Source organism: Ascidia mentula, chromosome 1 (genome assembly GCF_947561715.1).
Source record: "Ascidia mentula chromosome 1, kaAscMent1.1, whole genome shotgun sequence".
In the NCBI taxonomy this organism is placed as follows: Eukaryota; Metazoa; Chordata; class Ascidiacea; order Phlebobranchia; family Ascidiidae; genus Ascidia; species Ascidia mentula.
Window position 1 is genome coordinate 13620812 of NC_138566.1, and position 15008 is coordinate 13635819.

General features: G+C 35.7%; 2 protein-coding genes across 3 annotated transcripts; one reads left to right on the forward strand and one right to left on the reverse strand.

Annotated features, from left to right (window-relative positions):
• The first annotated feature begins 2135 nt into the window (after positions 1-2135).
• Positions 2136-7129, forward strand: LOC145897496 (caskin-2-like). 2 transcript variants are annotated; one of them, XM_082985812.1, is made up of 14 exons: positions 2136-2359; positions 2425-2565; positions 2623-2832; positions 2894-3121; positions 3188-3340; positions 3403-3610; positions 3853-4025; positions 4145-4302; positions 4365-4483; positions 4626-4675; positions 4729-5082; positions 5157-5624; positions 5678-6551; positions 6696-7129. In XM_082985812.1, the coding sequence occupies exons 1-14, from the start codon at positions 2237-2239 to the stop codon at positions 6803-6805; spliced, it is 3369 nt and encodes a 1122-aa protein (XP_082841938.1). In that variant the 5' UTR covers positions 2136-2236; the 3' UTR covers positions 6806-7129. The 2 variants fall into 2 exon arrangements, with proteins under 2 accessions (XP_082841938.1, XP_082841948.1); XM_082985822.1 differs by having other exon boundaries at positions 5157-5615.
• A 1967-nt stretch (positions 7130-9096) lies between these two features.
• Positions 9097-14417, reverse strand: LOC145897509 (uncharacterized). The gene is made up of 23 exons (XM_082985834.1): positions 14298-14417; positions 14130-14237; positions 13925-14064; positions 13721-13828; positions 13549-13653; positions 13357-13473; positions 13147-13269; positions 12856-12972; positions 12648-12770; positions 12233-12352; positions 12032-12148; positions 11792-11911; positions 11541-11636; positions 11262-11349; positions 11023-11150; positions 10838-10960; positions 10665-10781; positions 10436-10555; positions 10158-10283; positions 9921-10088; positions 9675-9866; positions 9461-9622; positions 9097-9398 (listed from the first exon to the last, which is right to left on the reverse strand). Exons 1-23 carry the CDS (start codon positions 14366-14368, stop codon positions 9352-9354), a joined length of 2736 nt encoding a protein of 911 aa, XP_082841960.1. The 5' UTR covers positions 14369-14417; the 3' UTR covers positions 9097-9351.
• Positions 14418-15008: the final 591 nt, after the last annotated feature.

Below are 15008 nucleotides of genomic sequence, written 5' to 3' on the forward strand. Positions count from 1 at the left end.
CGCTTGTCTGTAATGAGTCCACTGGTAAACAAGCGTAAAATAAACGTTTAAAATGGCAAAAAAATCCAATAACAATGCCAACCCACACACCATAATACAATATGATTCTGTTTTCGATTCAACTACTCTGGAGTAAGGTATCATTCTACACTGCAGATCCCCAACGCAAGCCCAGCAGTAAATGTTGTGCATGCTACATGTATTATTCTGTATCATATTTTACGGGTGTTTAAGTATCTTTTCCTATATAACCAAACTATATTACCATTTCCTATCGCCGCTGCCTTTTTGTAATTGTCACTTTGGTAGATGAAAAATATGTTTGTTAGGTGTATCTTTAATTTTATGCAAAGTTCTCCGAGACACGTGCACCTTGGGACAATAATTGTTACTCATTTAATTCTTTTAAATCTTCATGACACGTTCTACTCTACAGACCAAATATGAAATAGACTCACATGTAACATTGTTCTATTCATGGTTTTGATAAAAAAAAACGCTTATAAATGTATAGTACAAGCTAGAAGGCGTTTTTTACACAGCGTTGAGACAAAAAGCTCAATTATTTTTATTTATAAATATACATGGAAAAACCGGCCCTTATCATTTTCGTCCATAGTCTGAAATGTTTTTCCCAGTACTTTGAGATGTCGGTTGTCCGCAGAAATTTGCCCTTCCAGTAATCTGCAGGCTATAGTGCAAATTGAACTGGGTTGTTGACGCTAAAAGTGGTCCTTTGGAAGCCGTAGGATACAGCTGTAGGGCTATTAGTTTGTCAAAATCTTTGATTAGAAAGAAAGTCGCTGGTTAGTTTGCTAAATAGTTTGTTATTGTTGGACAATTCCCCAGTCGCTAGTTTGTTTTGATTTTTTTGTGGTTAAATATCCGCCGATTCAAAAGAAAACAAAAACTGCCATCCCTGATTTAAACCAACCATAGTTTTACATTTTACTTTATTCAAAATACTAAAACAAAGTGGTTAAGCTGCAGGGTTATTGGTTGCAGAAAACTTAACTTAGCAAGTAGAAAAGGTTGCAATTAATGAATCAAAAGAGACAAAATGTTTGTTAAGTGATTGTCAACTAACCAAAATAATCTTTAAATATCACGGTGACGTGTATTTTTATAAATCTTTATATCAAGACATCAAGCGACAAAATAACTCGTTGAAATTCTTCCCATTGAACAGCTGTTGTGCGATATATAATATCAGGTCGGATAGAAGTTATATTTTACAATTTGACTGTGTGTTGAAGTTTAAGAAAACGGGGTTATTCATGGTTTCGACTTCGCGTCATCAATGGGGTTGACAAATTCGTACAAAATGATTTACCGCAGCGCAACACTCGTTTTATTGCAGAACTTCTATCCAAACCAATGTTTTCCTCCAATTTTCACCTGCAGCATTGTGACGTCGGCCCATTTATGACGCGAAGTCGGAATCCTGAATTGCAACATCGTTTTGTTATTGCAAAATTGGGAAATAATGTGGTCTGGTGTGTTATTGCCCTCAACCATATTTTAAATGTAGGTAACTCTGAACCTAAATTTTGTAGGTTCAAATCAGTTTGCAACACCATGCTGTATGTAAGAAAATATTTTCTTCGTTGCTGTTGTACCGTGTTGCATCATTTAGTATTCTATGGTTGCATCAATTGCAACTACATTACGTGACGTCATATTGACGTAAATTATATTGTGGGGCTGTAACAGGTCAAGTACGGAATCGTACGTACCTATGTTCCAGATATAGAAAACCCCAAATTACACAACAACAAAGAAGGTGTGCAAAAAATTACTTTACTGAACGAAGATTCCGCCACTTTAATATTAGCCTCCTCTGCTCTACCACACGCTATGGCCTGAAGTACAAAATGGCCGCCGAGGTACGACAGCAAATAATTATACTACAAATATTAAATAAAAAAACTTACATTGTTGTAATTTTAACGATTGAGGGAGCGTTTTCGTATCACGAAGATCTTCAGGGGGCGTTACTTGAAAAACGTTTGAGAAACACTATTCTACATCTTACATGCCTGGATGAATTTAACCTTGTTTAAAGAAGGGTGCTTTAAACCAACTGTGTGTTTTGGGTTTAACACTTTAATGTGAATTGTCAACATCACAGATTGGCTGAGAACAATGCTTTAGGTCTGTCTGAGCTGGTTTTGTAGTGACAAAGAAATATGTCTGTATATTAGTTAATGTATTTATTGATCTGTTCATTTTTAATATGGGAAAAGGAGAAGATTTGCTTGAAGCAGTTCGTCAACAAGATGTATCTACAATTCAAAAAATTTTAAATAAAGGCAAAGGAAAACTTTTGGGTTCTAAAAAGATAAATGTAAACTACCAGGTATATACATATTTACATTTTATATATGTTTGAAAATTTGTAATTGCATTTAATTTATTGTTAAGAGCCATGATGGAACTACAGCTTTGCACCAAGCAGCATTGGTAGGTAACTCAGACATACTTTGTGTTTTGTTGGATTCACATGCTTCAGCTAATTTGCAAGATAGGAAAGGCAATACACCTTTACATTATTGTGCATGGCAGGTAACTAAAACATAGGTCTGATAGTTCGCACACTTTTTTATAATATTATTGTTTTAGGGGCGAAGTGAACAAGTAGCGACTTTACTGCATTGTGGTGCTAGCCACAGTATGTCATCAAACAATGGATTCACTCCACTTCATCTGTCTGCTCAATATGGTCATTTAACTACATGCAAAATTTTATTGCAATATGGTGCTGACCCTTTAAAGCATGATATTAATCAACGTTCATGTCTAGATTTATCATGTGAATTTGGACGCCTTGAGGTAATGTATATGCACAAGTTTATCATGAAAACTTTAATCTAAATGGAATCAATTTGTTCAGGTGGTTGAACTGCTGCTTAATTGCCAATTTGGAACGAAATTGATTGAACCATATTTGAATTATAATCATGAAAAGGAGATGAGTCAAACAACAAGTCCTCTACATCTTGCTGCTAGAAACGGGCATAGTAATGTAATACGTGCTTTATTGCAAGCTGGAATGAATATCAATTGGAGATGCCCTAGTGGTTCATGTCTTCATGAAGCTGTAACTCATGGAAAACTAGGTGTAAGTTAACTTTAACTTTGCTCTATTACTTTATTAAAAACATTTGACACATTTATAATTATGCAGGTTGTGCAACTCTTGGTTGACTGTGGAATTGATACATCGATCACCAATGCAAATGTGCAAACATCTTTGGACATTGCCAAGCACCTTCCCCAAAATTACCCTAATGTAGATATCATAAAAATACTAGGTGCAAGAAACACTTTTTTCCTCCAAGTAAGAAGCCTTTATAATTGATTGTTTTATGTACATTTAAATAGCATTTTCCCTGCTTCTAGGTTTATGCCATAAACGATTTTAAAAATGTTTATGATAAATCAAGCCTTGCTTTTACACGTGGTACCATTATTACGGTTTTGGAGCAAAACTCCAGTGGTAACTGGAAAGGTCGAATTGACAATATTAGTGGAGTTTCTTCCACTGGATATTTTCCATCAGCATATGTTCGACCTGTAGACCAGGATGATTATCATGCAAGTATTGCTGGTAAGTTTGTTTTAATTAAATGTATATACTTTATAAATATATTATACACAAGGAGCATTTCTTATTCTTTATAGGTTAACATTTCAAAAAACTTTAGATGCCATTTATGTACTGGAGTTTTTGTCTTATTTCAATAATTGCTGTATACCCTATGGCAACCAAACAAAATTGAAATAAAAATAATGCATCATGCACAATATATATTTTTTAGCTTTTTGTGTGAAACCCTCTAATTTACTTAGGTTCAGACGACAGTGGCATTCATCCCTATGATGAAGATGTGAATCTTTTAATTCAACCTTCTGTGTATTCATTTCCAACCAAATTTCCTTCCGGTCAAGGCCCTATGACTGATGTATCTTATAAATATGTCACCAAGGAATCTCGTGTTTCTCCAAGTATTTCACACTCCCGGGTATTGGATGCAAGTAACAAATCTTTAACTGTAATTATTTTACAAAACTTTGTTTTCAATAAAAATCAACCACATTTTGGTTTGTTGGGATCCTTTTTTTTCAAGACATTTTTTTTCAGAATCAAGTGATCCCCAACGTAAACAATCCTAGTTATGATGATGTTATCTTTAGTCAGCAAGTGCCAAGATTAGCTATATCTTCTGGTCCAAGGCCTATTACTACATCGTTTCTATCTGATGCTATGTCTGTATCAAAACCTTTTATTGCAAATCCAGGGTATATGTTTCAAGTGTAAGCTTTCAATATATTTATGTTAAATTGTATTCGGTATTTTTCAGGTATGAAGATGTTATAATTGACTCTTCTTCTGTTTTGCCTCCTAATAATGGAAGTATGGCAGTGACGCAAGAGCATAAAGTGGCACAAAGTCTAGCACTTCCTCTCAGTCACAACAGTGGTATGTCACTTTGCAGCTCTGGTTACTAACATTAATTACTTGATACAAGAGGCAATGTATGATGAGTAATGACATGAATCATTTGTGTGCTGATTTTGCTATAGGTAAGTTTGATTTGCATACATATACCTGATTAATTTAGGTCCACCGCAGATGACTGAGAAGCTTCCAGCTATGCAGCCAAGTATGAAGGTAGATATTTCTGTTTCTGTGTATTAGTTCTAATCATTTTGATTTTGTTTTAGCAAGTAGTCAGTTCAAATGAAGAAGTCATTCATTGGTTACAATCTATCAATATGCAGCAATATGAAAACAATTTTATTTCCCATGGCTATGACATGACCACAATATCTCAAATGAACCCATCTGATTTAAGTGCTCTTAAGATTTTTAACTCGGAAGACAGAAAATTGCTGAGCGGTCAGATACAAAACCTTAGGTCTTCAGCTATGTATGAACCATTGTTGGATCGTAAATTACCTACCACACTAGAAGAATGGTTGACTAGTATTGGTTTACTGGAATATTTGCCCAACTTTTTTCAAATTGAGATTTTAGACATTGAAAAGCTGTTGCAAACATCATGGGAAGATTTGCAGGTACCTGAACATCCTGCACTTAATGGGTTTGTTTTAAAGGGTTTTGTTAAGTTTACCTATAAACTTTTTTACAGGAACTAAAAATATTTAAGTTAGGGCACAAAAAAAAGATTGCTGTAAGTTTGCAGCAATTACTGCAGATTTGTAATTCTGTAAATTCTCAAGAAAATTTTGTGGTCAATCAGCAAACAAGTATATTGTCACAACCTACCAAGCTGCCATCAGTCAAGCAAACAACAGTGAACTCAAAAATGTCATACATGAATACATGTCATGGACTTCCTTTACCCAGCACAGAGAAACCAGATGTGAAACCGAAACCTAAGAAGGTGTCATCCGTTAATGAAAGCCCTGGACTTAGTAGTGAATTGCAGAAAGCTTTAAACAGACGACAAAAAGTGATTCATGATGCCGAAAATGACAACACTAAACAAGACAATGAGGGGAAATATGAAGATGTTAAACCAGAAGATGTTAAACCAGAGCCTGTAGTTACAAACTATGTTCCCTGCTTGGAATCGAAACCATATGTGGTAAACAAGGTGTGAATAAAATAGTTTTACTTAGATTTTTTTGTAACTAAAGTGTTGTTCAGGTTAATGTTGTTCAGCCTCCATCGAGTGCAATTTCTTATCATCAAGCTAAACTGACCAGTCCCCATCCCCATCATAGAGGCCCACCCCCTAATCCACCCAAGCGCACAACTTCAGTTTCAAGAGAAGAAGATTTACCAAAAAACAATAAAACAAATATATCAAGCCATTCTGATAGGTTAAATGAGGGGGAAAAACCAAGTGTTGCCCCGAAACCTCAAAAACCAAGAAAACCACATATTGCTGCAATAAAACCAAGTGTTATGAAGAAACCAGTAAAACCAACTCATCCTGTAAATTCTGATATATGTACAAATCGACAAACTTTTCTGTCACCCGATAATGGTACTCAAAAAAGTTCAGCGTCAAACCTTTCACCCGAAGTAGGCAAAAGATTTGATTTAAGTGTGTTGAACGCTATCAGTCATTCAAACACTTCTGACAATGACTCAAATACAAGTACAACTGAGGAAACTTTTCAACCACTTATATCAAAACACTTATCAAAGTCAACCTCAGACGACTTTCAGTGGCCAGCTCCTCCACCACCATTGCTTACTGATGATCGAGATACTGCATCCCACTCTGGTGAGCTTTCATCAAGACATGAAACATGTTTTGAAGAAGATGTAAACACAGGCACTGTAAAAAGACGTCCTACTTCAAATGTTCCAAATCATCAACAAAATTTTGAAACATCAAACACTGATCAGAAAAATGTGAACTCTTCTCATGAACCTAAATCATTAAAAAAGAATTACAAAGCAGAACAGAAGGCACCAGAACTTCCACCAAAGAGAAGTTCCTTGTCAAGGAACACTGATCCACCACCAGTGCCGACAAAATTGGGCAATAATTCACAAAGTGCCTTGACAGGTAAGATTAAATTATGCTGGTGGTTTAGAACAAATAAATAACTGTAACATTGCTGACCATAAGGTGATTTTGGAACCAGCAAAGTAGTTAAGCCGGAAATTTGGTTTAACCAAGTTCTACTGTATTAAAGTTATGTTTTTTCAGACCAAGTTGATCTTGATCAGCAACAAAGTGATACTGCGAGAAAAGTGCTTGATGACATTGGTTCAATGTTTGATGATTTGGTCAGCGAATTTGATGAAATATTGGGATAAGTTACACACAAAGTTTAAATTTCTTCAATTTGTTTATACTTTTATGTTAAATTTGTACATTATTATTTTATGTGTTTTAACTCATTCTATATAATATCGCGTCACACCTATGATGTATTTTGCACTCCATCCAATTTACTAATATTTAACACGGAATAACTGGTACTTTTTGGTTGCTATTCATTTTTTTTACAAAAAAGCATTGCTTTAATGTTAATCACATTGTTATTGTGCACTTCAGACAAAATTTATTTTATTCTCTTTCATTTTTGGTCTCCACAAAGAATTTATCGAGTTTGTGGTAAATAAAATTCTCCGCATGTAGAGAGTTGTATTTTGCCAAAAACCTTGGCTTACAGGGGTGATTTTGCCATTCATTTCATTATTTTTAAAAGTTTTAGTTATACACCTGGGACACCTACCTGCATTGAAATAAATGGGTGGTTTTAATTTCGATTCACTTTGCAGATAGTTATATGTTTTTGTCATGTTTAGTTTGAAAACAATCTTCAATTTCAGTTAGGCAGAAATCATGCGCATGAAGTGGAAATTTACCTGGACGCTAGCCGAAATCGCAAAGCGTTGGCTCTCGCAGTGGGCCACTGTTTTAGTATAGGTAAGCATGAATGATTTCGGCGTTACCGGTACACAACGATCGAGTACTATAACCACTGTGAAAATTGGGGAAAAACGCAATTATTTCACGCATAAGTGAACACAACTTCAAATGATCGTGTTCACAAAATTTGTGCATTAACTGGTGACAAAAACAAAAAAAAATAGTTGTAAAAACAAACAATTCAATCAGCAAGGTCTTCAATATTTTTAAAACAATATCCACCTATAAAGTATATCGCAAAGAAATGGGTTTAACTGCGGTCACGCTGTGTGAATCCCAGCATGCGCATCGTCCGTCAAAGCGTGAAAATTTAACAATGTTCCGGGCCATAGAATTTTTAAAAAATTGGTGTAGATTAGGCTTAGAACATGTAAATCACATTACCATTGTGTAGGTTTGCTGTACGGGAACTTACTATTACTTCAACAATTGCACTGAGAAAAACTAAAGGTGAAAAAATTGTTGTTTTGTTGTTTATTTTATTGCATAAATATAAAATGTCGTTTAGTGATTATTTTAATGCATTGAGTGTTCCGTGTCTCAAATATGGTTGAAAAACTTATAATCTATACTATTTAAGTAGTGTTTTTTTGCAGATTGTATAGATTCCGTTTATGGGTTGTCCTCAGATAGCGTAGCCCAAAATTCTGCAAAATTTTCTAGGTAACGTAACAACTGTTTTCCAGGGCGGAATTCCTCAAATTTATAGAAATAGTCGCAAAATTTGTTCAAATCCAGTGCATAAATGTGTTCAAATCCAGTATTTAAATGTGTTCGAAACCACCACAAGACTGGATTCGATCTACAGTATATAACATAACGAATTATACCGTTTCTTGCATAAAGTGGCCCTCAGTTACAACATTTGCAGCGATCAATAACTTTGCTAGAGCAATTCAACGGACTCGTCTTAGGCAATAGTACTTTTTAGATCAAGGAACGGCTTTATAGACATAATTTTTATCTCCGCTATTGCAGTTTATTTCCTTTTCTCTCCGTATTGTCGTATACATTTGTATTTTTTTGTTTTCATTGTCGCGTGTTTTGGTTAACGCCTCAAGTTAACGCCTGGACAATTTAATACCGTAGGCCTATGTAGGATCCGATGTCAATACGTGCGATTGATCACCAACAAGACGATGATGTGACAATCGCAACCTGCAGCTAATCCCGATCTCCTCCAAATTACACCATCATATTTGGACAGTCCTCGGCATGATTAAGTCTGTCTATTGGGGTCAAAAGAAACGTTCTTTGGCGTTTGAGTTTCGATTGATTTTGCTTTGGCCAGCACGGCCGGGCAATCACTTTCCAGTGCAATTGGCCGCAATCCTGCGGCAAAAAGTAATTTTCCGTAAGGAGATCGCATAAGCTTGGGCGCCTTACTCGATAACCGTTACGGTTTTATCGGTGCCAATGTAATTTTGTTTTGCATATTTATTATTTATACGCGTTTAGGTTCCTTTTTGTGCAAAAAGAAAATTGAATGAATTGAAACAAAATTGTGCATTTTTGCATTAACGTGCATGAGATAAACTTCTTTACACATTATCATATTAAAAAGTGAACTTTGTAATGTTCATTAGTATCAATATGGGAAATGTAGTTACACACAAATTTGACACATCTTATACCTGCACCCAAAATAGAACTACAGATATCACGCCTCAGATACAGAAACAGTTTGAATTTTATTAGCATGTCTTCGTTTCCACTCTTAATTAAGTTTTATCGTATGTTATGAACCATTTATTCACTTTCGAAAACGCAAATAATTTGAGGAGATTTTTGCAGTCAAGAAATAACGGTGATTATGTATCATATAGTTTCTCTAATATTTGGTTACATGTTTTTATTTAAGCACGCTACAGGTGACTAAGATGACTAACACACTACAACCACGGTTTTATCCGTACAACATCAACTCCTATGGGAGAGACAAGAGCTCTTTAGGATAGCGTGCCTCGATGGTTCCTGAAAAAAGAAACACATTAAAAAATTTTAACGAAGAAGATTCCTGTATTCCCAGTACTTACCGCAGTTATCTACCAGGCCGCACTGTGTGCATATATGTGGGTTCAATCTTCCGCATGAACAAGCTCCTTCCATACAACAAGCACAATCGTAACGATCTTGATCAAAATCACATTGGCAACCAGTTGAGGTTTTAGTCCATCCATTAACAATGTTGGTATTCTCTGTTCAAGCAAACGATCAATCACAGTATTTTAAAGTTATTATTATACATACCACAGGCAAGGAGCTCCGTATCAAAACTCGTTTTGGTTCCTTCTTTAACTTTTCCAAATCTGTCCACACACCAACAAGACCCAGTATCATCACATTGTTTTGGGGTAAAGCGTCCGCGAATGTCGCACTTGGGTTGGTCAATTCCCAAACTTTCAAACGTACGCATTTTGTAAAAACATGGAGCCGCATCCTCTGCAAGCAATCAACTTTAGTGATTTGAGAACATGTTATACTGAACAGATGTACCTATTATTGTTGTTTCACAATCCTTTCCATAACCGCACTGTACGCATTTATCGGCTTCCTTTTCTTGGCATTGGCAACCACCATCAATACAGCAAGGACAATCGTATCGGGATGTATCATAATAGCACTCACATCCACTTTTCGACGTTGTCCAAGAATTGAGCATTTCTGTAAAATGTTTAGTGATTTTACTTAAAAACCGGTGTTCCATTTACCAACTTATATTATTTTTTGCACCTTTGCATGTTTTTCCATCTATCGCCAAGTAATGTCCATCTTTGCAGTCACATTTGAAAGAACCTTCATTGTTTTCGCACAAGTGTTCACAGTCGTGTGTGCTGTTATCAACACATTCGTCAACATCTGAAATGTATTAATTGCTCACCTTTCTACCCGAATTACGTGGAGAGCAAAACAAGGTGCTAACGGATAACGTACAAGAAAGTAAACAAATTTTCTGAATAAATACAGCAATGCCTTGGCCGCGATGCGAGCAAATCTAATAATCCAATTACCAATGCAAGTTTTAAGATCTTCCTGAATTTTGAATCCATTTTTGCAACCACACGTGTAACTTCCTACCACATTGATACAAATTTGTTGACAGTCGTTTTCTCCATCACATTCATCAATGTCTGAAATAGATCAATAGATTTTGGTGATTTTTGCCAGTCATCGGTAAAGTATCAAAAGAGGTTTAGTTTTAGGGTTTTGTACATAAAACGATAAATACACCGTCCCTACCAAAACATGAGGAACCATCGGATGACAAAAGATAGCCTTCGTTACATGAGCAATTGTAAGAACCCAATGTATTTTCACAATTTTGTTCGCAAACATCCAAAGTACACTCATCGAAATCTATTGAAAAACATCATGTTATGTTGCTTTCAACCTTAGAAATGGGGTTAGTTTACCCTCGCACAACTTGTTTTCAGGTTGAATCAATCTGAAGCCCTCGAAACAAACACAATAGAATGATCCAACCATGTTAACACAGTTCTCACACCCATGAGTATCAGTTTCACATTCGTTGTGGTCTGAATATTATAAATGTTGTTGGAGTACGGTGACCAAAGTTAAACATATGTTATGGATATACCTTCGCAATTAAGTTGCGTAGCGTCAAGTTTAAGACCTTGTGGACAATTACAGTTAAAACTTCCGACAGTGTTGACACATTCATGAGAGCAGGGATCGTCAAGGCATTCGTCCACATCGTCAGAACAACTGTGTTCGAAAACTCTTGCTTTATACAAACTTTATATCAAACAATATATTTAATACTTGTTTTAGTTCATTTCTGAATAACATGCAATAACAGAAAAAGTGTTAAATAACCTGGTTCCCTGATAACCCAGGTAACAGGAGCAGACGTTGGTTTCCGGTTCAACAATGCATTGGCCATTGACGCAGTTTTCGCAGAAGGCTAATTGACGTAAAATGGTAATCATGTTACAGCAACAAACACACGATATTATTCTAACAAAAACGACAAAGCCAGGTGTTATTGATGCGGCACTATAACCTATTAAACATAATTACTTTAAAAAATTAAATTAATTACTTCATTTAATTATTAATTGTTTGTTGAACTGAAATTAATTTGATCATACGCACGTGTGGAGCAGTCATTTCCTTCAAACCGTGCAACACACAGGCAGGTATCGGGCGCCGTACACGTTCCGCCATTCAGACAAGGTGTTGAACAAACGGCTAATTGAAAGCACGAAATAATTAGAAAAATAAACGACTTCAAAGGAAACTAAAATATAGTATGATTAGTTGTAAATAGATTAAGTGAGTAGAAAATCAAAAATCATTCAAAGCTCTTACTTGCAATTTTTGTGTAACTCATTGCAGGGACTTACGTGTGCAGTATAGACCGTTTCCTTCGTAGCCAATCTTGCACTGGCACGAATACGAACCAATAGAGTTCTCGCACACAGCATTGACGTTACAATTATTCGTTCCCTCACACTCGTTAACGTCTGGTAAAGTATTTATGTAGTTTTTGCGATTGCGATTTAATGGATTCAATTACTTTGTAAAAAATATTTTTACCCATACTGTTTGACAATACGCCTAAATAATACAAACAATGTTCTCACCGTCACAATCCTGTTGATTTTCATTCAGTTCAAATCCAGGTTGGCATGAACATGAATACGATCCAACCTCGTTCGTACACATTTGATCACACACATTTGTCAGGCATTCGTTGATATCTACAGTTTACCACGAATTCGAACAAAGCACATTTGAACGCGTTATAATTAGAATAGAAAGGTTTTCCCCAAATATATTCATACCTACGCATTCTTGGCTTGTAATTTGATCGTAACCATCACTACAAGTACACGAATAACTTCCTTCTATATTTACGCAACTATGAATTCCGCATGGAAAAATTGTTTCACACTCGTTGATGTCTGAAATATCATCAAAATTTTTATTATCCGTTATTCACTGATATCATAACAGCGCATTCAAAACATCTGCACCAGCTAAGTTAATTGGTGGCATAATTTTTAAAAATTATCTCTTGCATTTGTTTAAAAATATCCTTTTGCGAAATGCAATCATTTTTAGGAAAAAAATGCCACAACAGCAACTATTAATTCAAAGCATGCACCGCGATTTGTTTATGCTCATTGCATTTTTTTCAATGATTTCCTGTCGTGTAGAAATTTATTCTTGAGTTTTTTTTTGTTTTCTTTCAATTACCATTGCATGATGCTTGGTCGCTGTCAAGCAGATAGCCGTTTCTACAATCACATTGATAGCTTCCATCTAGGTTGTTACACATATGTTCGCAATTGTGATCTCCATTAGTGCATTCGTCGTGATCTAAATTTTTGACATTGCTTGCACTTACAGGGTTTTGTTAATTCGAAATAAATAAAACGTTTAGTTGGAAAATCACGTTACTTACCAAAACAGTACTTATTATCAACCACATATAATCCAACAGGACAATCGCAGTAATAACTGCCTTCCTGATTAACGCAGATACTTTCACAAAGCGAATCATCTGTGCATTCATCAATATCTGTAAAGGTGATTTATATAAACAGGTAAAAAACATTGCTTCTACTTCCGAGCAGTATTAAGCACTATCGAATGTCCTGTTTGACATTAGAATAAAATTTACCAAATTCCATAAGTTTGCGAAACAAAAGCGATAATCATGATACAACAACATTATGAATTGTCAACCACCAACCCAAACATGTAACTCCTTGGTCAGTCGTTTTATATCCGCTGTGACAGGAGCAAGTAAAACCAGGAGTTTTATCAGTGCAGTCATGAGCACAGTTATGAGTTCCGGTCGTGCATTCATCGATGTCTGTGTAAGAAAAGACATATTTCCTTAAGTTGAAAAATTATTAGGAACGCATTTCTTACAATGATATTCACATACAGGCTTACTTACTTTGGCAACTCGTTCCGATCGCATTGTAGCCAGAGTCGCACTCGCATCGAAATCCGCCATCAAAGTTGACGCAAGTTTGTTCGCAGCCTCCATTAGAAGTTGCGCATTCATCAACGTCTAATAATAAAATCGATATTTAGTTAAATGTTCTAAAAAGTTGTTGTCAAAAGAAATGTTTTCAGTTTCACTTGCCAGGGCATCCTTCATATTTTCCTTCATATCCAGAATAACAGGTGCAGGTATTCGGTCCAGAACATACTCCCCTACTGCCACAATCGGCTCCATTGATACAAACCACTTTTAAACAAATACCATCATAAAACAAATGTTTTAAGGGAAAGAATTACACTAAATAAAAAATTACCATCGTTGCAACCACGTTCGGAATTAGAATACCCTGACTTGCAATCGCACAAGGATGGTTTTACGCAACTTCCTCGATTCCCACATGCATAGATTCCGTTACAAATGGCTGGATTTAGAAGAAGTGGGTAAACATTTTTTAATCACTTTTATCGCATGTAGCCAAGGAAAAATATTTGGTGAACGTGTAAAAAACTGCATATACCTCTGTCACAGTCGTTATTGGCTACAGTAGTTCTCTCCCATCCCTCGCAGCAAGCATAAAAAGTTCTTATACCATTAAAGCCCAGTGCATTACTTTCCTCTCTGGAGGCTTTTATTGGTGTTGTTCCGCAATTATTGGCTCTAAAATGTTAATAAGTTTTGAATAATTTGTAAAGCAACAATGAGTCCATACTTCATGATTTTACCCGGCTGTTGCTGGAAGATCAATGCCCACAAAATCAGCAACAACTTCCACTGTGTCTGTGATAACTTTTCCCACATCCTCAAACACATCGGTTACTGCATCCCAAAACCTAAACATAGTGATTACAAACATAAATTAACAACACATTAAGCTTTTGAAACTAACTTACCAACCGTGCGCACCGTTAGGACTTACAGCCAAGATTACCAGAACTACGGCAATAGTAAAATCGAGCTTCATGTTTTAATATAGCAACGCTCACCAGTACAGAGAAGTCTCGAGAATGGCGACAGCCAAGCAGGTGGCTTTCTTTTATATGCGTTTTGTTCGGCATGATCAAGGCGTACCTTAGCTTACAATGATTTTATTCAAAGCAAAACTGGCATGACAGTAAAACATGACTTATGGCCCTGTATGTATTTATGTGTTAGTGAACGTGGAATGACGTGCTTAATAGCGACTCGTTTGACCAAGGGCTTGATAAATAGTTTTATTGAATAAATTTCTATACAAATACCACAGGGTTATTTTGCCGCAGTTCTCGCAGAAGGTTAATTGACGAGTACAAATAGGTTATAACAGTATTTCAACGACTAAGCCATTGTTCTATACGCGGCACTAAAACCAGAACCTTGTTTGTATGAAGATTGCATGCTGTTCTTTTATTTCGACAATAGGCTATTTTTACTGATTAATTTGATTTGGTGCATTGTGAAGCACCTTAAATTGAAGTTAATCACTAATAAAAACAGTTTAATATTAAATTAATTACTATGTTACATTAGTTGCCGAAATGTAATTAATGTGATCATACGCGCGTGTGAAGCAGTCATTTCCATCAATCCGAGCAACAACACCAGAGAGAAACATATTTTCAGTT

Coding starts and splice junctions, on each gene's coding strand:
- LOC145897496 (XM_082985812.1), top strand. CDS start 2,237: ATGGGAAAAGGAGAAGATTTGCTTGAAGCAGTTCGTCAACAAGATGTA. Junction 3,341..3,402: donor GAAACACTTTTTTCCTCCAA/GTAAGAAGCCTT, acceptor CCCTGCTTCTAG/GTTTATGCCATAAACGATTT. Junction 4,484..4,625: donor TCCTCTCAGTCACAACAGTG/GTATGTCACTTT, acceptor TGATTAATTTAG/GTCCACCGCAGATGACTGAG.
- LOC145897509 (XM_082985834.1), bottom strand. CDS start 14,368: ATGAAGCTCGATTTTACTATTGCCGTAGTTCTGGTAATCTTGGCTGTA. Junction 12,353..12,647: donor CGACCAAGCATCATGCAATG/GTAATTGAAAGA, acceptor ATGATATTTCAG/ACATCAACGAGTGTGAAACA. Junction 11,912..12,031: donor AAATCAACAGGATTGTGACG/GTGAGAACATTG, acceptor ATACTTTACCAG/ACGTTAACGAGTGTGAGGGA.